General features: G+C 40.2%; 1 protein-coding gene across 50 annotated transcripts in view; it reads right to left on the bottom strand.

Moving 5' to 3' along the window:
- RIMS2 (regulating synaptic membrane exocytosis 2) overlaps positions 1–26,203 on the bottom strand; it is a 679,145-nt gene that overhangs the window by 212,556 nt on the left and 440,386 nt on the right. For 46 of the 50 annotated variants that reach the window (XM_060243358.1, XM_060243365.1, XM_060243362.1 and 43 more), the window contains 3 exons: positions 18,789–18,857; positions 8,849–9,005; positions 936–1,052 (listed from right to left, as the gene is read on the bottom strand). In XM_060243358.1, the coding sequence (XP_060099341.1) occupies positions 936–1,052; positions 8,849–9,005; positions 18,789–18,857 (343 nt within the window). The remainder of the gene's footprint in view (positions 1–935; positions 1,053–8,848; positions 9,006–18,788; positions 18,858–26,203) is intronic. The other 4 variants (XM_060243394.1, XM_060243387.1, XM_060243400.1 and 1 more) reach the window with 2 other exon arrangements.

Here is a 26,203-nt window from a genome sequence, read left to right on the forward strand (position 1 = left end):
TCTGAAGTCAGTGAGGTGGAAAATACCCTAACTATTTTTTTAAAAAAGAAAGCAAAAAATGCTTCGGGTAACCTTGGAAAATAAGCATATTTAGCATGCTATAACCTCTAGCTCACTACTATTATATAAAAAGACAGATGTACTGATACATCCTTTGCTATATATGAAGATTTGTAAAGCAAAACTATTGTGACTATCATGCTATAAAGCACACTCTTAAAAATACAGCAGTTCATTATTCTTTGTTAAACAAACAAACCACATATTCCATGGTGGAAAGAAATTACTCTAATTGGATAGGCTATGATAAAAAAAAACTACATGAACAAGGGGGGCAAAACAAGACCTTTAAGGGAAGTACTTTCTAAAGCAGTTTCTGAAGAGGCAAGCCATTATTTGATTTTAAAAGCAGCTCACCTCTGTAGCAACTGGTGACATTACAATAGAACACCCCAAAAAATCCAATGCTGCATGGTCTATAGAAGACAGTGATAATTTTATAAGAAGAAGCCAGTATGACTCTCCATATTTTAATGTACAAAAATCAGAATGATCAAATTGTTAAATCCATGTATATGTCCAACCATTTTCAAATCTCTATGTAATAAATATCATGGTTGTTATACCAATTATCCCAAAGGCAGTCAAAACAAAATATAAGTATGTAGAGCCAATTATTGTTTGTCTAAAATATACTCCTTGTAATATTTCTTAGAGCTTTTCTCATGCTCTGCTGACCAGTGTATGCCTCTGGAATTTTTGATATGTAACATACAATGTACTCAGAACTAGAAAATTATAATTTCAGGGGTAGTACTAGGTAAGTATCTCTATTGTGCTTGTAAACTGGAGAGTTTAAATAGAAAACTGAAAATGATAGTGCTTTTTTTTGCAATATGTTATTTTGATTTACTCTGTGACTTTGGAATATCTACCTCTCTCTGTCTGGGGAGTTGTGGTCATCCATTATTCGATGTCTATCCATTCGGTTCATGGTATTGTAATGTGCAGGAGTAGATCGGGTCCCTCGAGACCCCTGTTCCACATTCCTACTGAAGAAACAAAACCATCAGTGTCTTAGAGAGGGGAGTGAGCTGTTCCCTTATGGTAATCACTAAATGTGTTCCTTTTTTGATGCTAGTTGTAACCCCTGATTCTACTGCAGTCTGTTAAGGGTTAAGTCTGTTAGTTTTCCTTGCTCCAGGATACATGATATTTCATGGACGTGATGCGGAGTCCAACAGTCAGTACAAACATCCATGAATCTTGGCTTTCAGACAAAGTATAAAAAGCAAGCCCATTTGGTTAGAGAAAAAAATGGGGCCGGGGAGGGAAGATACATCATCCCAAAGTACCAATATATGCATTGGGGGGGATGTCTGAATCATTAATATTTTACGTGCCATTAACTGTGCAATCCTACGTACAGTTTAACTATTTTCAGCCCATTGACATAAATGGACTTAGAAGGGTGCATCTTAATTACACTGCAATCACAACCTCCCTCTACTCCTCTACAATATAAAACCCCACTGCTTCTCTACCCCAGTCACCCATTCATCCCCACCTGTTACAACACCATTTTGGGAAAAATAGAATTGTGGAAAATTAATATTCAGTTTCAGAATAAAGTATGCAAACTGGAAGAATTACTTCAAAATAGACCAGGATTTTAACTAATTCCAATTTCTGGTTTAACTAACAACCTGATTGCCCTGAGCCGTAGCTAACAATGGTGCCAAAGTGTTTCTTAACTATGGTTAATATAAGAGTTGAGAATTAACTCTGAGCATGGAAAGGGTAGCAGGAAGGGGGCTAAGTATATCTACTAATAGCAGCTGATTATTTAACCAAAGTGTTACAGCTGCATGCTTTACATGACAGACATAAAATACAATTCACATATTGTCTTAATGTCTATGCTTTTAAGAGAACTGCACAATGTTTAACCTTTTATATTAGTAACTTTCACATTAGTAAACAATGTCATTTGCATAATTGTTGTATAATAAAACATCTAACTGCTAAAATAATAACAGTTGATAATCTCCAGAAATCTTCTGAAATGTGCTGCAACTTGAGGTGCCTGCAGAATCTGCTTTTTATAGATGTACAAGGAAGGAGCAGCGCAGTGAGAAGGGGGAGACAGTGTTATTGGAAGGAGAAGAAAAATATGAGTCAGCAGATAATATGAATGACATGCACCAGCTAAAAGTGTTACCAGATGTTGTTGTCAATGGTAACAACATTCTGCCATTCCGTATATTAATTCAGCAACACAGGGTAGGACTTAACTCTGCTCTTTATATAAGTTAGCAGTACAATGTTATTTCCCTGCCAGTATTTTATCTCACTGTGTATCTGTATGCTCCTGTTCTGTAGGTTAGTTCACTGTTATCAATTGCTTGCTACTATACTGAACTGTGCTCTATAAGACAGCATGATTTGTTGTACTATGTGACAGTATATTACGTGCCGTACTATATGTGATAGTATTTCAGCAGTAGGTGAAGACAATTTTGTTTTGTCTGGCATATTTCCAGTAAAGGTTAATGGCCATCCACTGAATTTTATAATTTTAACTATATTTTGTTTAAATGTTTTTATGCCACCTGGTAAACCCTGATTGGGTGGAAATGTGCCATATAAATGTTTAAATAAATAAAAATAAATAAATACATGTTTAGACAGAGTTTGAAGGGTTTTTTGTTTTCTTTTAGTGCTATTCTTTTGCATCGTATTCACTCTGTGTGTGTGTTCCTGTGATTATTTGCAGTGCACTCAAATAGCGAGTTGCTGGATTATTAAATGTAAACTGCTATGCCTGCTCTGTATTGTTACATAGACAGAGTGGATCCTGGAGTGACATGAGACGACTGCAACAAGAACTAGTGGCTCATCAGCTTACTAACGCTCTAGCATATAAGGATTAAAAACCTGCTGCAAATGAAGGACTATGTTGAAGAACTCTCCAGAAAACAAACTACAAGCAGAAATATAGGTCAATCCAAATAACACTCGTTCTGCACCCATAATTTCAATGCACATCAATATTTTAGTTGTGGAAGAGTGTGAAGAAGAGTGTTTCACACACCCAGAGCTTTTTTCCCCAATGCTGCACAGATTTATCTAAAGAGACAGTATTGCAGTTGGCAAAATTCAGGGTTCTTTTTCCCTGGGGAATGCGGCAGAATAGAGTTCCAGAACCTCTTTGTGGAAACAAAATTCTCAAAAAATGTTTTAACAGTTCGTGAGGTGCATCCATGTGTTTCTCCTTCATTTCCCTCTTGAGTGTTCTGGCACCTCTTTTTTTTAGTGGGAAAAAAAAGCCATGAATGAAGATGACCTGGTAATTTCTCGCCTTGCTCTTTACTCAGGATGCTGTACTGAGTGGCTGTCTGACCCTTAAGCATATTACTGCTGAGACCATTTTTCCAGGTCTTCTTGTAGGAAGTCTTCAACAAAATAACTGATGGTTAAGTGCCATATTCATACTCCAGCTAGCAAACACACTCCATGTGGAGGTGCAAACCCTATTGCTTCATAACATAACATCCAAATTGCAAGATGCCATAGTCCCACTGCATTGGACAGGCCTCACCTAGAGTATTGTATGGAGTTCTAAAGGCCTCACATCAAAAAGGATGTGGACATAACAGTGATGTGCAGAGGAGAGTGATGAGAATGATCAGGGGTCTGGAGACCAAACCCTAGGAAGAAAGGCTGAGGGACTTGGGAATGTTCGGTCTAGAGAAGAGAAGATTGAGGGAGGGGGCATGATGATTGCTCTCTTGAAGTATTTGAAGGGCTGCCACTTAGAGGAGGGCAAGGAGTTGTTCCTGTAGGCAGCAGAGGAGAGGACTCTCAATAATGGGTTTATATTAAGGGCAGGAAGGTGCCAGCTGGATATTAGGAAAAACTTTTTTACAATAAGAGCTGTTCAATAGTGGAATCAGCTACACAGGGAGGAGGTGGGCTCCCCATCACTGGCAGTCTTTAAGCAGTGGCTGAACAAAAACTTGTCAGGGATGCTCTAAGCTGATCTTGTGTTGAGCAGGGGGTTGGACTAGATGGCCTATATGTTCCCTTCCAACGCTGTGATTCTATTATTCAAGTTTATAGTATGCAGTATGTAGCTCAATAATTACACACTCAAGTAGAACACCTGTGGCTGTTGGTCATGGATCAGCAGATCTTGATGTGATGGAAAATGCAAGGTAATCCAAGCTTGTTGTTGAACGAAATCTGGGAATCATAAGTATTGTAGCCCAAATGAAGCCATTAGCATCAGCTCTGTTCATTTTACTAGGGCCTTCTGGATGACTCTCAAAATTGGATGGATGGATGTTAGGAGTGACCAGTCATTATGAATGGACTGATTTAACTGGTTAGTGATTCAAACTGGCCTCTCTTAGTAAAATCTCCCTGCTCCCACCTTTTTGTTGCTCCTAACTTTAAGGAGACCCAGCTTTGTAAATGGATAAGCAGGTAGGTTTGCTTGCTAGGAGGACCTTCTTCCAATAATTAGCTTGTAAACTTGCCCTTTATCTAGATTCTGCTAAGCTGGCTACATTGATCCATGTTACAGGTTTGTTTGTAAATAGCATTCTGCTGGACTGGACTGTTATAATGCACAGCATACGAAGGGTGCCTCTGAAGGTCCCTTATAAAGTTTAATTGGAGAAAAATGCAGCAGAAAGTATCCTTCTGGGATCAGCTGCTTAGAACATATAACTATTGCTATATCAGTTGTGTTGGCATCCACTTGCTTTAAAGTGCTGGTTGTTGTCATTTTAATATATACTTTTTATAGACCGCCCTTATCCATACAAGGTTCAGGGTGGTGAACAAGTTTTTGATAAAAGCATTCAGTAAAAACATATACAATACATTAGCAGTTAAAACAACAGTTCTAAACAATTTCAGATGGTGCTGAAAGGCAACATATCTAGTGGGAGGAAAAACTGAGGAATCCAGGCTTGATGGGAAACCGCTGGTGTCCTCAACCATAGGCCTGGTGGAACATCTCTGTCCTTCAGCCCCTGCAGAATTGCAATACGTTCCTCAGAGCACAGATGTCATTTGGCAGAGAGTTCCACCAGGCCAGCACCAGGGTTGAAAAAGCTGAGTGCAGCTGGATGTCTTTTGGGCCAGGGATCACCAGAAGATTTTTCTCCTAAGAGCACAATGCTCTTCTGTGGGTGTACCAGGTTATTGAATTCGTAGCTATCTCATGTTTATTGAACCACATATTTCAATATACTTCCCTTTACCAGTTGCATTCTGCAAACAGCCTTTTCTTTAAGGTGCCTTTCCTTAAGTCTGTTCATACGCTTGCATAAGATCACAGGACTTTTCTCTGGTGGCCCTGATCCTTTGGAATGATGCGCCAGAGTGACCAAAGTGAGAAATTACATTTGCTACATTTAAGAAGAAAAACATTGATGTAATGTGATCTTGTTCTAGGGGATTTGGTGGAGACAGAATTCTTCAGCAGATCTGGCTTTGAGCTTGTTGATCCTTCGTGTTTTAATTCTTGTGTGCTGAGCACTTTGGAATCTGTAATTTGTGTATTTTAATTTGCTTTAATTCTGCTAGTTGGGCTGTTATAATTTATGCCCTTGTAACTTGGTTGCTGTATCGTTTACCTGTTGAGTCCTGGGAGATAAGGCATTATTTATTTATTAAAATAAATAATTGCTACAGATAAATGCTTGATACATCTGATGAAGGGAGTTCGGACTAAAAAAAATTAATACTGGAATAAAGTTGCAAGGTGCCATTGGCTTTTGTGTAATTGTAGTGCAAAGAGAACTGTTCTTTCTCTTCTGAGACTGGCTGATCAGACACCTCCAGTGTGCTGAGAACCTTGAAGTTGGGGAAAACTTTGTTAAAAATCAGCCTTCTTGCTATATTGACTGCTTCTTGGAAAGTTCCCACGGCTCCCAAGTCTAAAAGAAGGCTACACTGCCTAACAGAGTTAACTACACTGGCAAGGTCACCTCTCCTCTTCTTGGAAGCCAACTCAACGGAACTTACCCAAGACAGAGAAGATTGCTCGGGTTCCACAGCAGGCTTCTTATCTTTGTCTTCCTCCAAGAAGAAACACAAGGATCTTTCCTTGTCCTTATGCTTCTCAGACTTTTTGTGAGGTTTATGTTGATCATTGGCAGATATACGGAACTTGGAAAACAGTATTTTTATTGTGCTCCATACCACTTGAGATAGTAATGGTCGAAACCAAGTAAATAAATTGGGACATGCCATATCCTCTATATAGTCACTGTCCCACTTTGTTCCTTCCTAAAAAGGGTCCTAGCAAATAGGTGTGAAAAACCTCAGCTTGAAACTCTGGAGAGCCGCTGCCAGTCTGAGTAGACAATACTGACTTTGATGGACTGAGGGTCTGATTCAGTAGAAGGCAGCTTCATATGTTCATATATGTTCCCTCTGGTTACTGACTGTAACCTGGGAGTCCACTTCCCTATCTCTGGCTGAAGAGAAGTAGATGTTGCTGGCAGTGGCCACCTCTTCCATTTCCTCCTCAGAGGGTGGTGACTCACAGTCCTTCTTTGGCTACCACAGCAGGTCCTCTGCTTGTCACAGGAACCTTGCAGAAGGTGGAGGGCCTTTGTGCTACCCTCAGCACAGACTTCTTTTCCAGAAAAGGAAAAAAAAATGCACAAGAAGACTGGAGGGGGAAAAGATAAAATACTTTTGCCCCGTCTCTGCTGTAGCATGACTTCCTCATTCTCCTGTTCATGCTCTTTCACTACTTCTCACTCATGCAATGGGGTGGTAAGGAGAATGGTGCACTGTATGGTGCAAGCAGGCTCCACAGTTGGAGGTAATGTTTGGTCTGGAGAGAATCCCAAGTGACTGAGTGTGGGACAGTCCAAGTGCGCTATAAAGAGTGCCCACTTGTTGACAAGTCAACAAACAAGAAAAGAAAAGAAAAGAAAAGAAGAGGATGAGGAGCAAAGTGGGGAAAGCCAAAAGAGCTTTTTACTGAGCCAAAAGAGTTTCGTTCCTTTCCTTAATAGGATCCAAACACCTTGCCCAGATCCTAAGTGGGATGACCCCGCCTGACACCAAGGGAAGGCTTTCCCATACTAAAGACTGCTTTACCCTGGATACTAGAGAAAGTAAAGACATGCATGGTGTTTTAGTGAGATAAATTAGTTAATCTCAGGAAATGTATATGATTGTAAACAATTTGATTCTAACTTAATTTACAAGTATAATATCTAAAAAAAACCCTTGTCAGTCACTTGTATAGTGATGGACAAGACCTTCATGCCAAAAAGTGGGGTGGGTGGATAGATGCCATAAAGGTCGGTACTCCTTTCACACAGAGTACAAAGCTCAGCGGCTTGTAATGACTGCCATCAATGCAAGATAAGCATTAAAATTCCATGAATTATATTTTGTTTATATGGTACACCAAAGTCACCTCTGAAAATTATTGCTGCTGTTGTGGGACAAAGACTAGAAAGGGCAGGTTGCAGGTGATCTGGGCCATCCTCTCCCTAGGCATCCTGTGCTAATGTCATACAATCTGAGAACTGCATTTCCCACAGTGCACCAGATACTCTTGACTCTTCCTAGCCATGTTGCACATACAACATCTGGAGTGCTCAGAGCACTCTGGCAAGTATATTTCTTAGAGCAGACTAGGTAACTGTGCTCCCATGCATTGTATTTTGCAGAGATACACAGTGAAGAAGAGAAGGAAGACAGTGAAGGAGGAGGAAGGCAAGGAGAGTCTTTTCTCCTTCTGGCCTGTCTGCCAGGCAAGCTCTTGCAAGCATTATCATTCTGCATAGCAACAAGCAGGTTGGATTGGGATGGTTTCTTGATGCACATGACACTCTTGATGTGTAACAAGAATGCTCAGAATTCTAAATATTATGAACAATTGGAATTAGATTCATAATAGCCCATAATATTTAGTGATGTATTGGTATTGACATCAGCGCTGCCTTCGCACCATCCTCAACATCCACTGCAGTGACTTTGTGACCAACACTGAAGTTCTCAAGCAGGCGGAGGTTACCAGCATCGAGGCACTGCTGTTGAAGACGCAGCTGCGCTGGGCAGGGCATATTTCCAGGATGGAAAACCACCGCCTTCCCAAGATTGCCCTGTATGGCGAACTCTCCACCGGCCATCGAAATAGAGGGGCACCAAAGAAGAGGTACAAGGACTCCTTGAAGAAATCCCTTGGCACCTGTCGCATCAACCATCACCAGTGGTCTGACCTAGCCTCAGATCGCAAAGCATGGAGGCACACCATCCACCAGGCTGTCTCTTCCTTTGAGAACGCACGCATAGTTGGTCTTGAGGACAAAAGGAGATTGAGGAAGAATCGCATTGCTACAGCACCAACCCCAGGTCAGACTTTTCCCTGCAGCCACTGTGGCCGGACCTGCCTGTCCCGCATTGGTCTTGTCAGCCACCAGCGAGCCTGCAGCAGACGTGGACTATTGCACCCTTCTTAAATCTTCGTTCGCGAAGCCAAGCCGAGAGAGAGGGTATTGACAAATAACTGAATTTACTTGTGTCCATTTCCAAACTAAGCTGGGTGGTGGGCTATCCCATCATTAGACATCACAGGTGCTGACTCCTAGATCTTAGGGAAACAAAGTCTTGCTCTTACTGCAGAAATAAATGAAGAATATGTTGGTGCATTTTTGCTCATCATATTATAAACAAACCTCTTTAGCATTCTAGTATTATAAAAGGCCTATTTTTTCCTGTTATTCATTTTCTTGAGTTTACGGAAATAATTTCTAGCAACTGTGGAAACCACTTCACATTCCAAAGCTAAATGGAGGCAATAATTTACCTTGGTAAAGGTGGGACACTGGGAGACCATGATCTGGTCCGTCCTATACTGTCTCCACGGTGAGGGGACCCTGACCGAGAGCAGTGATTGGATGACATCACTTGTTCTGGCACTGATAGTGTTGAGCTTTGAAGATCTCTTCCATTATGTCGGTAATCTAGAAATAAAGATCAGAACAGCTTAAATAATACAGAGGTATCGTTTGTTATGGCTTTGAGCTAAGGCAATAAATCAAAATAATTATAATACAAAATTGTCTATAGATTCAGGTGAGTAGCTGTGTTAGTATGAAGTAGCAGAACAAAGTTTGAGTCCACTGGCACCTTTAAGACCAACAGATACCAGTATATGAATTCGTATTGCACACGAAAGCTTATACCTTGAATAAAACTTTGTTGGTCTTAAAGGTGCCAATGGACTCAAACTTTGTTCTACAAAGTTGTCTAGACATCTTAGTTCTTCTGTTTTTAGACATATAATGAGATAATCAGATAGTTGCAGCATGAGATAAGATATTGTAACATATACCACTAATAGCAAGAAGCATGTGTATATCACTTCCCAGAGCACTCAAAGTACTTAGCACATAATACCATTATTCTTACATCATCCCTCTAAAGTAGGCTGGTATTATTCTTTTAAGAAAAGGATCTGTAGCTGAGATAAGGGCTTACCTAAGACAACTCAGTGAAGTCACCTGACCAGTCCACTACATTATGTAAACTCTTTTGAAAGGTAGGCAGAATCATTCATTTTTATATTTCTCTTATTATTTTTAAATATTTGTCATAGATTCAAATTAAGACAAAGAGAAATATTAAAACAAAGAGAAATAACCCCAAAATTAGATGCAGGATAGAACAAAATTAGGAACAAATGGGGCAGACTAATGAAAAATGTCATGGACTGTTGATTTGGTTATTAGACCCTTGATAACAGTCCCCACAAACCAGAAGAGGTAGCAAATAGTACAATTATGACATTCTAATGCCTTAAATTAATCCATGTAAAAATCATCCATAAAATATAGCTCCTCAAACATAAATAATGAAAGCTCAATCTTTCAATGACTATAAACTTCATTGCCAAAATTTGGGAATGGAATTATATATACTTAATCTCTACACTAAAGTTTAACTATACAGTGACCCAGTGCCCTTACTCTACTTTCCCTTTACTTCACTTCCTGCTTTCTAGTGTTAAGAAAAGTATATACTGTTTCTTTACTCAAGAAAGCAGCTAAATATCATCTAAATTGTTTCTTAGATGTAACATTCTAATGTTTTCCCCCATGCAACAAAGACGCAAGTAACATATAAAGACATCAACTACTATTAGCTGATATATGTAACCATGTAGCTGTAAGGTTGCCATCTTGGTGGGTTTGGTTTTACAGGAAATCTAGGCATGTCACCCAGTATCTGTTTGGTGCATTCTCTGGTGCAGATTCCAGGGTTTTTTTTCCTTTCTTTTAAAAAGCAGGTCTCTAGACCCTCTAGATTTGGAGACAGACGACAAAATGTGTAGATAGTTTTCTATACAGGACGCAGGCCTGTTATTCCTTCCCTTAACTCTAGTCAACAAGGACATTAACTCGAGTCAACAAGGGATCTCCTGGCTTGATACACACTGCATTAAAATTAGACCATTGGGGCCATGGGGCCTTTCCTGGATTTCCGTACTGCAAATCTCCCCCCCCCCCCCCCATTTGTTTCTCAGCTGCAAAGGGTGTGATTGCTTTTCATTCTCTTTTCATTTCACTTTTCCTTTAGTTGTCCATGCCTGGATCACTTCAGAGTGAAGCGCTTGGGTTCCCTCACCCTTCTGCATTTCAACCTCCCCCTTTTTTCCCTCTGGGTTTTCTGCCAAAATTGTTGCACAGTCACTGCCTTGGCTTTGCTTCCCTCTGCATCTCTAACAACCACCCCACCACTTTCTGGGGTCCTCCTGCCTTGCTTGAATTGTTGCAGAGTCATTGCCAGGGGCACTCTTGTTGCTCTCCCCAATACACTCCCTTTCTCCTGGGGTGGCTGCCTTTGTTCCATAGCTGTTGCCCTTGGAGTTCCCCCCTTGCTGTACATCTCTAACAACCACCCTAAACATTCTGGGGTTTTGCAGCCTGGGGCTTCCTTTCTGCTCTGCTCCCATACATTCCACTTTCTCCTGAATACTTCCATGGTCATTGCATTGGGGTTGCCTCCTTCCTCTGCATCTCTAACACCCATTGTTCTGCTGTTACTGCCTGGGCTTTTCCATGGGGAGCCATGATAGTTGGCTTCCCTCCAAGTACATAATCAGTGGTCTCTGTGTCTACTTCCCCTGCACTGTTGATGTCCATGGGGCATCTCAACGGCAGCCAATGATCACTCTCCAGTGACATCCAAGCTGCAGCACCAAAGTCCATTAGGGAAGGAAGACACTCATGCTGTGGATTCTGAGGTAGTGGTGTCAGCCATGATGCATTCCCCACATCCCACACTCAAGAGATTCCAACTTACAATTCCCCACTGGTTCCCATTCTGTGAGCATGCCCCCCACAATCACTCCAGGGGCTGACTGCAGCAGGCAGTTTGGCTCACAAGGTGTCCAAATTATAGCTGTGGGGACCCAGCTCCACTCTGCGATGTGGAAGCACTTCTGCATCCTGCCCAGTAATCCATGTGCGGTGGAATGCCAATTGTGTTGGGTGCATGTTTGGAGGGGGTGGGACCTGCAGCACTTGAATGCCACGGTTCCAAGCAGGAGCAGAACCAGGAATATTGTCGGCCCTCTCTTTGAGGATGGGGCAGCAGCCCAGACATACTCACATGGTAAGGAAGTCTGTAAGTGAAAGGCAGGTGTTGCCAGCGAGTGACTCCGCACCTCTGTGCTCTCCACTGAGAAGCAGATTTAAGTCCCATTGAAGGTGTTGTTTCTTGTTTGATAGATTGAGATGGAGAATGTGTTAGACTGTGGGGGATGGGGGAAGAGTGAGAGCATGTGCAACTTGCTGCCACAAGGATCTAGTGAGTGAGAAGTGCACTGAGTAGAGCCAGGAATGCTGTTGGCCACATCCTCTCGCCTCCTTTTTTGGGGGATGGGGCAGCAGCCAACACATACTCACCCAACGAGGGAGCCCCGAGCCCAGAAGTAAAAGGCCAGAAAGTAACTCAGTGCCTCTGTGCCCTCCTTGTTCCCCATCCTTTACAGCCCAGGCACCATGTTTTTTTAAAAAAAAAACAAAAACAAATAAGGAGCGTATTTCCAAGGTGGATGGAGGGAAGGTGGGCTAGTGGGCATCATGGACTTGGTGAGGGGAGTGTTGGGCTCTTTTGGAGGAAACTGAAAGAAACTGGGGGGGGGGGGGATGAGAAGCAGATTTAATTCCTGTCAAGAGAGTTGTTTGATAGATTGAGATGAAGAATGCGTTGGACTGTGCAGGTTGGGGGGATAGCATGTGGAACTCGCTGCCACAAGGATCTATGATGGCCGCTTGCATAGCTAGCTATAAAAGTCTGGGGGGGGGAATGGATGGTAATGGAGGAAAAGTCACTTCAGGACAATTAGCTGTGACAGCCAAATGCAAGAGAGTTTACTTTTCTTATATCTCTGCTTTGTAACTTGTGTGAATTCTTTTGGGTGTCAGAAACTTGCCTTAGCTAACCAATAAATATTATTTTTCTAGAATACAGAATTTGAATCTATTTTTTTTATTTGGGTAGTGGGCTTCCTTTGTGGAAGTGTAGATTTTCCCCATCATAGTGTAAGGAACTCACATATGTCTTGCTGGAATATTCAGCTTGCAATAGCTCTTGTTTTAGGAGAGCCTACTCTTTACTTGCTCTTCTCCCTTCCAGTATTTTTTACCATGGAACAACTCTCATCATGCCTCTGAGTTCCTCAAAGTCTGCCTTCCTAATATCTAACATGCATGTCTGCCTTATGAACTCTCTTAGCTCCCTACAACAAAAGGAATTATAGGAGGAACGCTTAGCTAATGATGATTTTTATTGTTGTTTATTATATATCTATATTAAAAACATTGATCATATATGTATATATAAATATAAGGAGGTGCCATGTTTTACTTTTGTCCACACTCAAAAAATATGAAGATCCAGCCTTGGCAGGAGAGGATGCTGGACTAGATGGTCCATTTGTCTGATTTCAAATGGTGGCTCTTATGTTTTTTACAGACAAACTCTTGCTTGCTGGTTTCCTCTTTGAATTGCCTCTTCCAAAGGTGGTCTTGGCACTGAGGAATTATTTGATTCTATAATACGTAAGCAGAAGTGGCTCCCATTAACTTGCTCTTTCATTTTCTGCTATAGTACTATTTCTTCTGTCTCCTTGCCATTTTGCTTGAATCCTCTCAGGGCAGGAGCAGTAGGCTCAACATTGGAGGGAGGGAACTGATACAAAGGCCAGAATTTCCTCCACACCAGTAAGAGAGCATGCCTCAAGGAATGAGGGGCAGACATTTTGTTAATTTTCTTGGAGGGCGGAGCTTAGACCACAGTACATTCTCCTCCATAACAGGCAGTTTACGTAAAAGGAAGAGATCCAAAATCTGTCTTGTACTTTTCAAAGACAGGCAGTCTGCATAGCAGACTGTGAGGGAGAGAGGCAAATGTCCTCCTCGCAAATGAAAGGAAGGAGCAAACAACAACATGAGAGAGATCACACCAAGAACTTTGGCTAATGGAGCAACTTCTTTGTGGAAAGGATTTCAAAGAGTAACAGGAGAATGGCTTTCTTTATTTTCCATGGAGGCCACAGACACCAGAAATGTTTCCTTTGATCTCCCCAGTGCAGTTTTCCCTTGATCTCTCCACCACAGACAAAGGGGTAACATTTTTGAGGACCTCAAGCATGAATGTTTGCAATTCAGGAATCACTTGGAAACCTCTCCTAGATCTAGTACAGAGCTGTACTGGGAAAGATTTCTCTACTGTGATTCTAAAGATATACAAGATTATAAAACAAGATTATTAGAGAATCTTTTTTAAAAAAAATTCAGAGATTTATTATCATATAAAGAAAAAATGCCATACAGTTAAAATATAAGAAGAGCGAAGAATATCAGTATCAATCATACATTAATAGCCCAAACGTGTAGCACCTGTTAGCCAGAAAATAGTAATAGTGATTCCATAAGGTTTATATCCACTTATGTACTTGAGACCATTCAGCTGAAATGAAATCTTGACTAGCCAAAAATTCAGCAGGAACCATTTTTCATCAAAATTAGATTTAATAGGAAAAATTAACATTCTATTTATCCTATCAGTAATGTTTCCCACAAAATATTGGTCCCAAAGTTTCTGAAACCAAATATTTAGGGACAGCATATTAGAGAATGCTTCTGAAGACCTAGTTATGCTTTTTCAGGGATCCTTGAATTGCAGAAATGTCTGCACTGGACCTTTAAAAATCCCCAGTGTCCACATCTGGGGGAAAAAGCCCACAAAAAGTGAGGGAAAGAAATCTCCAGTGTCCAAGATGTCCATAGGCACTGGAGAGACAAGGAAAAATTGTTCAAGCCTTGAACAGAAGAGCTGCTGAATTCTAACTGCAAACAATTTCCATCTGAGGTGGGGAGAGGAAACGTCAAAACCTACTGTGACATCTGATTTATTTGGATTTCACAACCATTCTTACTCATTATGTGTCCTTTTACCCACTCTGCAAAAATTTAGAAGTCTAAGAATGGGGACACTTTTGCCCATCTGTATGAGATCTGCCACAAGAGCATCATTTGCTAAATAGTACAGTCACTTAGAATTTCAACCTGACTGGTTAAAGGGAGGGGACCACTGCTGGAGTAGTTTTGCAAAGCTACATGCCTAACACACTAAATCATGTGCAGAGGCTGACTGGCAGGGAAGGGGAGGCTCATGAGGACCTGCTCCACAACCCACTCTTCATGCACACAGAGACAGCAGCCTAAAACAAGTATCATCTACACAACAAGATTCCTGGAGTGTGTAAATAGAAGTTCATTGAGCTCTATATTTTCAAGTGTGAAAGAAGAATATTTTTATGGCCTCATTAACTTTTATCTTTCATTGGTTTATTTTATAGGCCACATTCATTTTCAAACCTCTCACACAGGCAGAAGCACAATTAGCATATTCAGTTCAGGATTTTTGACACTTTGAATAGTATGCCAGTAGACCACAGCAATAATGAACTGTTAAATCCAGAGACAGCAACAGGTTTGAATCCTCAATTAGAACACATTTTGAATTAAATCAGTAAATGTACACTGATTTTCAGTGCCTTGGTAGAAAACAACAACAAAAAGGCCTTGTTTTGTACTATAATAATGTACATTTCAAATTAAAGCAGTCTGCAATTTACTGTGTTAATGTTTTGCATATGCTGTATACACGGTTATTTTATAGCCATGAAGTTGAGCAAAGAAAACAAGGTGCTACTATAGTTTCGGGAAAGGGACTTTTAATATTGCTTTAAAAAAAAAACTGGTCTCCAAAACATTCCCTTGGCTCAAGGCAAATTGAATTCAAAGTGGTTTGCACCTGCATGTTATTTGAATACTAGATTGTATATATTGCATGTTAAAAAATAATCTTAGCCTGGCAATGTTCAGGAAAAGATAAGATGTTCTCATATATAAAATTAGAATACAAATTTGATTAGTGTTTTTTAAAAAGACTGCTTACCTGCAACTGATTATCTTTGAGTGGCCATCTGTGCCTGCACTGACCCTGATCGGTAGCCTATCAAGTTCAAGGGATTTTCACATCCAGTGGCATGCACAGAAGCCCCACCTTGCATGCTCACTGGAGTGGGCACAGGCATCCCTCCAGTTTCTTCAGACCCCCTATGATCCAAAGAAACTGAAGGACCAACAGCAGTGAAGAAGGAGGGCGGGTGGTGTGAATGCACAGATGACTATTCGAAGATCATCATTTATGGGTAAGCAACATGTATCTTCTTTGTGGTCTCTGCATCACATCCATGGGAGATTAGCAAGCTGAGGCCTACCTGGAGGAGGGTGCTGGCAGTAACTCAGGCACAAGCAGACTGAAAAACCAGATGTCCAAATTCTCAAACATTGATGCAAATGGATGTTCAGGGCATAATGTGGTATGTGGTGGTGCCCAGGTGTCAGCCTTGCAGATTTCATGCAGTGGTGTACCTTTAAGGAATTCAGCCAAAGTGGCTAGAGCACTAGTGGATGTACTGGTCCAGAAAGTGACTTCTTAGCCAAAAGACAGCATAACTTGATTGTCTCTGAGAAAATATTTTACAACCCAGTGTTGGATGTGTGTAGGACACAAAAAGATGTCCGGTTCAGTGGCGGAAAAAGAGGAGCACTTTCTTGACATCCAAAGACTTTAATCTCCTCTCATTCTCATCTTTAGGAGCAGGGAAGAGATCCAGGAAAGAAATGTCAGAATGAAGATGAAACTATGAAACCATCTTAGAGAGGAAACTCACATCTGGAACTAAGGAAACACCATCATCATGGAATTAGAGATAAGGAGTATTGCAGCGGACAGCCATGAGTTCCCCTACCCATCTTGCAAAAATGATAACCAATAAGAATGCTGACTTCCATGACAAGTGTTGGAGGGAGTAAGTGGCCAACAGTTCAAAGATGAGACAAACATAATGAGAGGGAAATCCAAGGAGCAAAGAAGATGATGATAGAAAAACAAAGGTTTACTGACGTCAGAAGAGAACAGGCAGGATATCTGCACCCACCCTGGCAAGTGCATGTGGTGGGGCTTCTGTGCATGCCGCTGGGGATTTGGGTGTGAAATCCTTTGAACTTGATAGGTTACCAGTCGGGGTTGGTGCAGGCACCATAATCCCATGGGTGTGATCCACAGAGACCACAAAGAAGATCCAGTAGATTGCAGTTAATGCTCACCAACTGGAACTGGGAAAACCCCTAATTTACACAATTTCTATATTGTTTCCCAAAAGAATTATTGGTTGTCAGCTTTCACAAGTATTTCCTCTGGATCTGTCATCATCATCGTAACTGAACACCATATACCCATGGAAAAGAGCAATCTCCTACTGTTTTGTCTTTGCTGTCGGTAAGACATATCAAAACATGGTAAAAAGCTGGCAAAATCATTTGATATTATTAAGATGCTTGTTGTTCAGTCATTTACAAAGTACTTTATTTGCTAAGAATGCATTGCAAATATGGAGATTTCAGAACATGAATCTGGTTTTAGACAAGACCTAGGACAGTTAACATTCAGTTATACCTGAGTAACCATGTTCCTGGAATATCTGGACATTTAGAATATGCTCTCTGACCTTGCTAAGTAGACCTACTCAAAAGATGGTACAAAAATGCTATATAAAACTGAATTTTATGCCAAAGGATTTCAAAATTAATAATACATTTCCCCCTCACATAATGCTTGAAGAGATACCACTGCCAGTCATAGCAGACAATACTAGACTTATCAGTAGTCTAACTAAATATAAAGAAGCTTTACATATATTTCAGCAGACAACAGTAGTTAAGGCTTTATCTATCAAATGTATCAACTATTGCTGGTAGCTACTAGACTCTATTAGTACTGCATAGGACAGCAATTCCCCAGTTCTGGAATGCAATAAATCAGGCAGAAGTTCAGAAGTTCTCATAATTATCTAGACTCAAGCCAGGAGCCCTGTGGACCATGGCTGACTACAATTCCATGCATCCTGAGACATCAGATAAGCTGGATGGAAGACAACTACATGCCATCCCACCTGCAATGATGATATAGCTGCCCATGATCCTCCTCTAAAATCAGATGATCTTACAGAGCTCATAAGGAGACTTGCACCTTGCAAGGTGAAGTTCACTTCCTCAACTGAAGGCCTGGTGGAAGAGCTCTGTTTTGTAGGCCCTGCCTGGATTTTCAAGGGGAGTCCATTCCACCAGGCAGGGGCCAGGGCCAAAAAGGCCTTGGCTGTGGCTGAGGCAATTCATACATCTCTGGGACCAGGGACCACCAGAAGATGTTGGGTTGCTGACTGTGGAACTCATGGGGAGAAGAAATTCTGAAGGTATGCTGGGCCCTGGCCATATAGAGCTTTGAAGGTGAGTACCAGTACTTTGAACCAGAACTGGTACTCAATAGGAGGCCAGTGCAGTTTATGCAACACAGGATGGATCTGCACCTGTATAGGAGAAGATGTCAACATTCATGCCAATGCATTCTGCACCAGCTAGAGTTACCAGAGAAGGGCCAAGGGCAACCCCACACAAAACTATCATGAAAAGGGGAAATTGAGAGCCCCACAAATGCCAAAAAAATGTGCACGTAGTACCAAACCTTGAGGTTTGGCATCACACCTGAATCAGGCTGTGACAGAAAGGCCTCCACCAGAATTTTCCACTGTGAGCTTTGATATACTTTTTCAGCTTTATGACTACTTCAGTGAAAAGAACATTATTGGTGACAAATGGATACTCTCAATCTTGATGACTGTGCATCCACCAGAGGGCAAATCTACAGCAAGACCACTGTAAGGAGTTAACTATTCAACTAGGCAAAAATCTGTATTTCATTACACAACACGTGACACTGTTAGAAGCAAACGTTGAAACCTTCAGTCTAAGTAGCCTTGAAACCTTCAGCTCAATTAACTCTTCACTCAATGAAAGAGCCCCTTTAATTGAAGGAAGGCTCCTTAGGCTGGAAGAACTTCCTCCAGTCTAAGGTAAGGTATTAGCTATTACTTCAAGCTTCCTGGGATAATAGAGCCATGACCTCAAGCCCTTCTCCCTTACTGTGGGGGAGATACAAATAATTAAGACAAGAAATCCCAGGTTCAAAGAACAACAGTTCAACAGCTCATATGTTCCCGTAGCAAAAGGAGGAAAGAAGAAACCAGGAAAGGGTGAACAAAAGGATTCTGGGGGTGAGGGAGAGAATAACATCCAAACAGACCAACTTTGTAGTTGTAAATTCATTACCTGATACTACTCCTATTCCATCATCACAATCATAGTCCGAGACTTCACTATCACTTATTCGTTTGGACCCTACAAAAATAAGAGTTATTATAAGATTAATTACAGCAATTATATGAAATATGCTATTTAAAAAATAGTGATAAAAATAGCAATTATATGAAATATGTTATTTTAAAAAATAGTGATAATGCTCAGTAGTTTAGTATGTACCTGTTTGTCTACCACAAGACAAATTATAGATTTGAATATATGGAGAAACAGTATTTTAAATATTAATGTGGCAAGTACTGTGCTTACTGAAATAACTAGAGCTTAGTCATCAAAAGTTGGTTCTATTATTAGAATTTAAATGTAAGAACAAAACCATATTGGGCTCTGGGTTAGTCTTATATAGAAATACTTATCCTTTCCTTCTCCTCTGTTTTCTGCACAGAAGGAGAGAAATATAATCCAATGATTTACAAATGGTTTACATCACATTTAACTATTTGTCAGCAGTCCAAGAATGCTAGAGGGAAGGACAGCACAATTCAGTTATCCTCAGTGATACAAATAAGGCATGGAAAGACTAAAAAATATAGCTGGAAGAGTCAGTGAGCCCATCTGAACTAAAGCTTCTAAACAGTTCACAGCCGTTACACAGAAGTCTATCTCTGTTCTCATCAGATGAGCCAAGAGGAAAGGCAAGGTATAGCTATTTTAATAAACAATGTGTGATTCCAAATACAGAAGAGTAAAGCAAAAACATGGAAACACAGAATAAGCTCCTCCATCTTTTCTATTCACAGAGGATCAAGAGTACAGTGACAACTAAAACATAACATAAAACATAATAAGTCCTTTTCCTCTAGCAGACTTTTGCTTTTGACAGCACAACTGTCTGGTGTACAGTTAGTCTTGTACCTCAGGTATTTCATTTAATATAATTTTATTAAAATATTGTGGAATTGGGTATATGTAACTGCAAGACATATACTGTTGCCAGCCAGAACATTTCTAACTTCTTCCCAGCCATCTCAGTCCAAGAGACAAGGCAGAAATAATCTTCCTGTTTTCAGCCATTATTAAAGGGATGGGAATGAGCCGAAGTGTCATATGCTCCAATATAAACAAATTTCTGCTGCTGCTCTTCATTGTGGATTCGTGTCAGAGTTAAAGACAGTCAGGATTTCTTCATAACCAAGGATGTGAAACCATGGTATCAAGCTAACTGTTAAATCTGATAGATCCAAGCGGACAGCCGTGTTGGTCTGAAGCAGTTGAACAAAGCAGGAGTCATGTTGTATAAAATTGGTAGGTCTTAAAGGTGCAACTTGACTCCTGCTTTGTGCTTTGATAAATCTGAGTTTAGAAGTGAACCCTACTTAAAGTTAACCATGGTTACCTTTGGTATAGAGTCAGACGACTAATGGTTAAGATGTGGGGAAGGATAGGAGTAGGGATGGGCTTGAACCAAGGAAATAGAGGTTCATCCCAGTTCATGAGTACATGAACCATAAACCTCCACGAACCTCACTGTTTACCAAACCAGTTCAGTTCATGAGGTCTGAAGGACATCTTCCCTACCTCCTTTCTGCTGGTGGCAGCTCCTCAAGACAGCTCCTCAAGCAGAATAGAAGGAGGGAAGATCTTGCAAAAGTCATTTAAAAGAAACATCTCCTTTAAATGGCTTTTGCAAGCAGGAACCACATGCAAGGGAAGTCCAAGTGCCACTTGAACCAGAAAAGAGAGGAAAGGAAAGACTCCATCAAAATATTTTAAGTATTATTACAAGTTTATGTTAAAAATCCTCTCAAAGTCATGATTAAAAACCGGTACTCATGATCTGTAAATATCAATCACAATTCTCATGATAATGATCAGAGCAAATAATTAGTTTTATGTATGGGTATGTGTAGCCCAGACTAGACAATTGTGTCAGATCTCAGAAGCTAAGCAGGATCAGCCCTGATTAGTATTTGAATGAGAGACCACCAAGGAAATCTAAGGCTGCTGTGCAGAGGAAGGCAATGGTAAACCACTTCTGAACATGAAAATCATACAGGATTGCCATAAACCAGCTATGATTTGATGGCAAAACAACAATAACTACAAATGACAAGAAGAAGAGACTTGTGGAAACCTGCAGGATTATATAAGTGAGGTCCTGATTTGTTCTCTTGTTTAGTCTTGTTTAGTTTACTTTAAATTTAAGGTCTAAGGATGAAAGAAGGCCTAGCCTTCCTACACTCAAAATTATGATTTTGCTTGCATTGTCTAGAAGGCAGAGAAGCAAATTGTTGAAGAGCAGATAGAAGAGGGAATAGAGTGGTATAGTGATTAGAGTATAGGTCTAAGAAACTGGAAATCTGGGTTCAAATCCTTTATTCTGTCATGGTCTGTTTGAGCCAGGTATATTCTCAGCTAGACCTACCTCACAGGGTTGTTATGATGATAAAACAGGGAAGAATGAACTGTGTACACTGCTCTGAGACCTTTTAAGTAGTAGTACATAAACAGAGGCAAATCCCACCTCCCAACAGAAATAGAGCCAAATCAAACAAGAACTCCTTGTTCAGGAAGTATTTTAGATCTTTCTACATGAGCGATCAGCAAGGATCAAATTTTGAGATCTTTTTACATTAATTTAATCAGTCTTTTTCTAAAAACAAATTGCTCTTTGAAAAGTTGCTATTAGCACCAGTAGGAAAACAAGAGGTAACCTCCCACGGAGATGGGGTTGGTCTCTGAGAGCCAGTATGGTATAGTGGTTAAGTGTGCAGACTCTTGTCCGGAAAAAACGGAATTGATTCCCAACTCCTCCACTTGCACCTCCTGGAATGACCTTGGGTCAGCCAGACCTCTGTCAGAGGTTGTCTTTGAAAGGGCAGCTGCTGTGAGATTCCTCTCAGCCCAACCCACCTCACAGGGTGTCTGTTGTGGGGGAAGAAGATAAAAGAGATTGTGAGCCGCTCTGAGACTCTGAGATTCGGAGTGGAGAGTAGGATATAAATCCAATATCTTCTAAAACCGAATCAGACAGCAAGGGCAAGGAAATCTATAACTGGCCCTCCCCCTCCTATCTTTAAAAAATTGTCTCCTAGCTCAGCTCCAATACTGGAAAGACTGCTGTATGAGAAGAAAACTGCCAAAATCTAAGCAAACTTGTGAGTTATGGCATGGCAGGATTTAGCTTCCCTTGTCCATGTGCTTCCATTATGTTTAGACACACACTCCACTTGAGGCTGCTGGTGGAAAAAACAAAACCCACTATCATGATTTTATGTGCTCCTTGCATAGAAGAATTTTCTTTTTATTTGTCTGAAATCAGGCAGGAAGCATCCTGGAGCAACCAATGGGAAAAACGAATGGAATGCAATATTGAACTCATTGCCCTTTAATTTTAGTCACACAGACTCTGAATCTATGCATTAGGACTCACTCTCTGGAAATGTCCTTAATATTACACTGTAAGTTATCCTACAAGACAAATGGTGGAAAATAATATTTTTCAGTCTGCTGAGTTTATTTACTTATTTACTTCACTTATTTCTCTGCCTTTACCTCACTTACACCCTGCCTTTCTTCCCAGTGAAGACCTAAAGAAGAGCTACAATTACTCCCACCCTTGGTAGGGTATTACTTAAAACAGGCACATGGAAACCAAAAGTCTCTTTGGTTGAAAGCACCACCACAAAACCACAAGACTGTGTGAAGAATGATCAGTCTTTTTTAATGATCACTCTGTACAGGTACCAGTCTTCTGATAGGAAAGAGGCCAAAAGTTATTTATTCTATATCTTGGTTTAAAAACATGTGTTCCAGCCAAGGATCACTAAATGTTGTGTTTTAAGAACTTTATTTAAAATCACTCTTGAACGTGTTAAATAAAAAGGGGACCACAACTATACAAAAAACACTAGGATATACAAATGCAATTATAAATAAAAAGAAACAGGTCATCCCTTCTTCTCCCTACATTTTATCTTCACAACCCTGTGAGGTAGGTAAGGATGAGAGCACATGACTGGCCCAAGTTCACCTCCATAGCAAAGTGGAGATTCAAACCTGTGTCTTTCAGGTTATAGGACCAATAATCACTAAAACACACTCACTCTCACACTTTGTATCCTATCAGCAGCATCACCTTCACCATAAAGGGCTACTCTTTCACTAGGAGAAGGAATTTGCAGTCCATTTGTGTGATGTAGATTAGCTGCCACTATGATGCAAGCAAGGCGAGATCCTCTCTCTTGCTCAACTGTGGCCTGGATGATTATGTTAAAGGTGAGGTAGTATCCAGGCTACCTATCCAGAAGACAGTCTCCCTGATGGACAAATCGCTAGTTGTTGTTACAAGAAAAGTTAATTATTTGTCATTGCTATGGGAAAATGAGGCCAAAATGGAATGGACTAAGAATGAACAATGTGAAGTTTAAAGTAGGGAAACATTAAAATTAATAATTTGCAAGTTGCAGGCCTGGTTTGGATTGCAGATTTGATTAAAAACCCAAGACAAAGAATAACAAAATTTGAATCAGAAGACCTAGATGAAGGTTTACTCATTTATTTATGGATCAAGAAATCAATTAAAATTATAATAACACAATAAATGAGTCATATAATTAGAGGAATTTTGAGAATATGGGTTACACATTGGAATGTACTGAGCCCTCTAAATTCTCTGCTCATAGAAGCTTATCAGGATAGGACCATGTAAAATAAGTGTTTTTAAAAACATAACAATATGGTAAGTGCCCAGGGAAAAATCCTGGCAAGATATTAAGATGAAGGAATCAACATTCAATGGTTGCTATATTAGCAATCACTTTCAATACTAAAGAAGATTATCATCATGGAAGGTAGAACTCTAAGAGGGGTGACTGATTTTGAACAACTAATTATAAAACAAACGATCATTTACTACAGTGGATATTACTTCAGTTAGAAACAGAAGAAGAACAAGTGAAAAAATGTATGATTAAATAGGAGCAGGTACCTATGCATCACTGGGAAAGGTTATGGGAAATTATTTTTTAAAAAGAGTTTACCGACAGCCAGGTATTAAAATAAAACCAGTACAAAATGTTTTTAGATGGTATATAACTCCAAAGGATACCAAGCAAGTAGACAAAAACAAAGGAAAATGCTGGAAATGTCAAGACATAGATGGAAGCTTTTACCATATGTGGCGGACTTGCAAAAAAAGCAAAAAGATATTGGAAGAAAATACATGGGAAAATGCAGAACATATTAAAATTTAAATTTCCCATGGAATCTAAGAATATACTATTAGGTATACTGCTTAATAAATTGCCAAAATTTTTGGAAGAGATATTCAAATAAATGGCAACAGCAGCTATCTATGAAGCAAAATGGAAATTAGACATCTGTCCGAGCTTAGAAGAATGGGACAAAAAAATGCTGACTATGCAGTACTGGAGACATCAACAACTTATTCAAGAAACAGATCAATTACAAAATTTGAGGAGAGATGGAGTGTGTATTATGCAAGCAGGAGGCAAATTTAGAATGACAGTTTAAAAATTATGTATAGATGTATTGCAGTGCAGAAGCAGAATGAGAACAAGTTTTGAATATAGATATATAAGGAAGTGGATTTTAAGCAGAAACATCTTTTATTTTCTTATTATTAGATATATAATAGACTTTTCTTTGCACTTTGATATGTTAAAAGTTATAGTGAATATGCAGAAATGGCAAAATATGTAATACTGCATATGTAGCAATCATGAAAGTAATAATGTAGTTGCAAAATAGATCAGTTATGAAATTTGAAGTTTAAAATGTTGAATATAAAAGTACCTCAACAGAAGTAAGAACTAGGGATGGGCACAAACCTTGTAATGAATCTAAATTTGTTACAAAAAATGCCCAGTATGTGGTTCATGGTCAAAGGTGTCATGCAATTGCATCTGCAATGAACCTTCCACAAACCTCCAGAGTTTAAACGGAGGTTCATTTCAGAAGTTCATGTGGCAGACAAGCTGGTGCTGATCAATTAATTGTCAAAGCAACAGCGGAGGGGTGGGGGATGGACTTATGCAGCCTTCTGAAGCCCTGGAAATATCAACAGTGGTCTCCGAAGCTTGACAGGCAATGCTGGCTGCCAACAAAAAAGCCCCCATTCTGCTCTGAGGGAGCCAAATGGGTATATACCCCCATGCTCACATGCATCTGTTTTTACTTTGCAGCAGGCAGTTAGGCAGTGAGAGAGTTAGAAGCAGAGAGGAAAGGGAACTGGAAGTCATTGCTCAGTGTGAAAACTCTGGGTTTGGGTTTTTGGTGCTTTCTTAAGGCTCTGAGGTACCTGTCCTTCTGCTCAAGTCAAGCAGAGTGGCTCAATCAGTGGGTGCCTCAGCTGAGGACCCACACCCCCTCATCGAGATTTCTTCCCCTCTTGTTGCCCCTTGGATCCTCAGATCCTTGACTTCTGCACCTCTGAGCATCCCTCCCCTTGGCTTAGCATCATCAGCTGCCCTTGCTGTGCTTGCTTCTTGTCTTGGTTCTCCAATTCTCCACCCTCCACCTGTTAGATCCCTCCTTTTCCATTTGGGACCCTAGGATCCATGCCTCAGGGCATCATCTTGCTGGGTTTAACATCATCAGCTGCCCTTGCTGTGCCTACCTCTCATCTTGGTTTTGGTAAGATATATATATCTCCCTGCTATAATCCCTCTTCTCATTTTTGTAATCCCTCTATACTACTACTTTGCTTTCAAAAATTAAAAAAATATTTAATTTGAATAATTGACCATTTGAACAAGTTGCTTTCCAAAGGTGTGGATTTCCTTTTTCTTCTTTTTTTAAAGTTATTCCAGCAACATATGGTATGCACAAAGCTGGAAATAATATAGAATATCTGTAAATAGTACACAGTTGGTTGGAACTGAACAAATATCTGAAGATGAAGAAAAATATTTATTTCAAGTGCTGGGGCTATAAAGGTATGTGTTATTTATGCTGATTAAGAAAATCAAGCCTTGTGATTTGTAGTCTATACACCAAAACAATCCAATCAAAATGGAAAGGTATTCACTAACCTCAATGGCATTTCCCTTGTCATAGTTTTCCACAATGAAATACTTCCAACAAGAGTCACAGTACTGAACAGAAGTACAATTAACTTCTAGCAGAATTTTCACTAACAAGCTTAATGTGCACTTCATAGGGGGTTGAACCAATGTACTGTGCGCAGAACAAAGGTTGTGAAACAGGACTTCCCCACTTTCCATTACAACCCTCTGATTACACCCAAACTCTGGTCTGTTGAGATGTCAGACAACCCTCATCAATAGCATGACACAGCAAAGGGGGGGGGGGGGGAGAGAACTGCAGTACAGGAAGGAATGCAGCAGCTGCCTCTGTAGCCTCTGCTAATGAAAGTGTAGTTAGACTGGTATAAGAGCTACCAT

Source organism: Heteronotia binoei, chromosome 7 (genome assembly GCF_032191835.1).
Source record: "Heteronotia binoei isolate CCM8104 ecotype False Entrance Well chromosome 7, APGP_CSIRO_Hbin_v1, whole genome shotgun sequence".
NCBI lineage: Eukaryota > Metazoa > Chordata > Lepidosauria > Squamata > Gekkonidae > Heteronotia > Heteronotia binoei.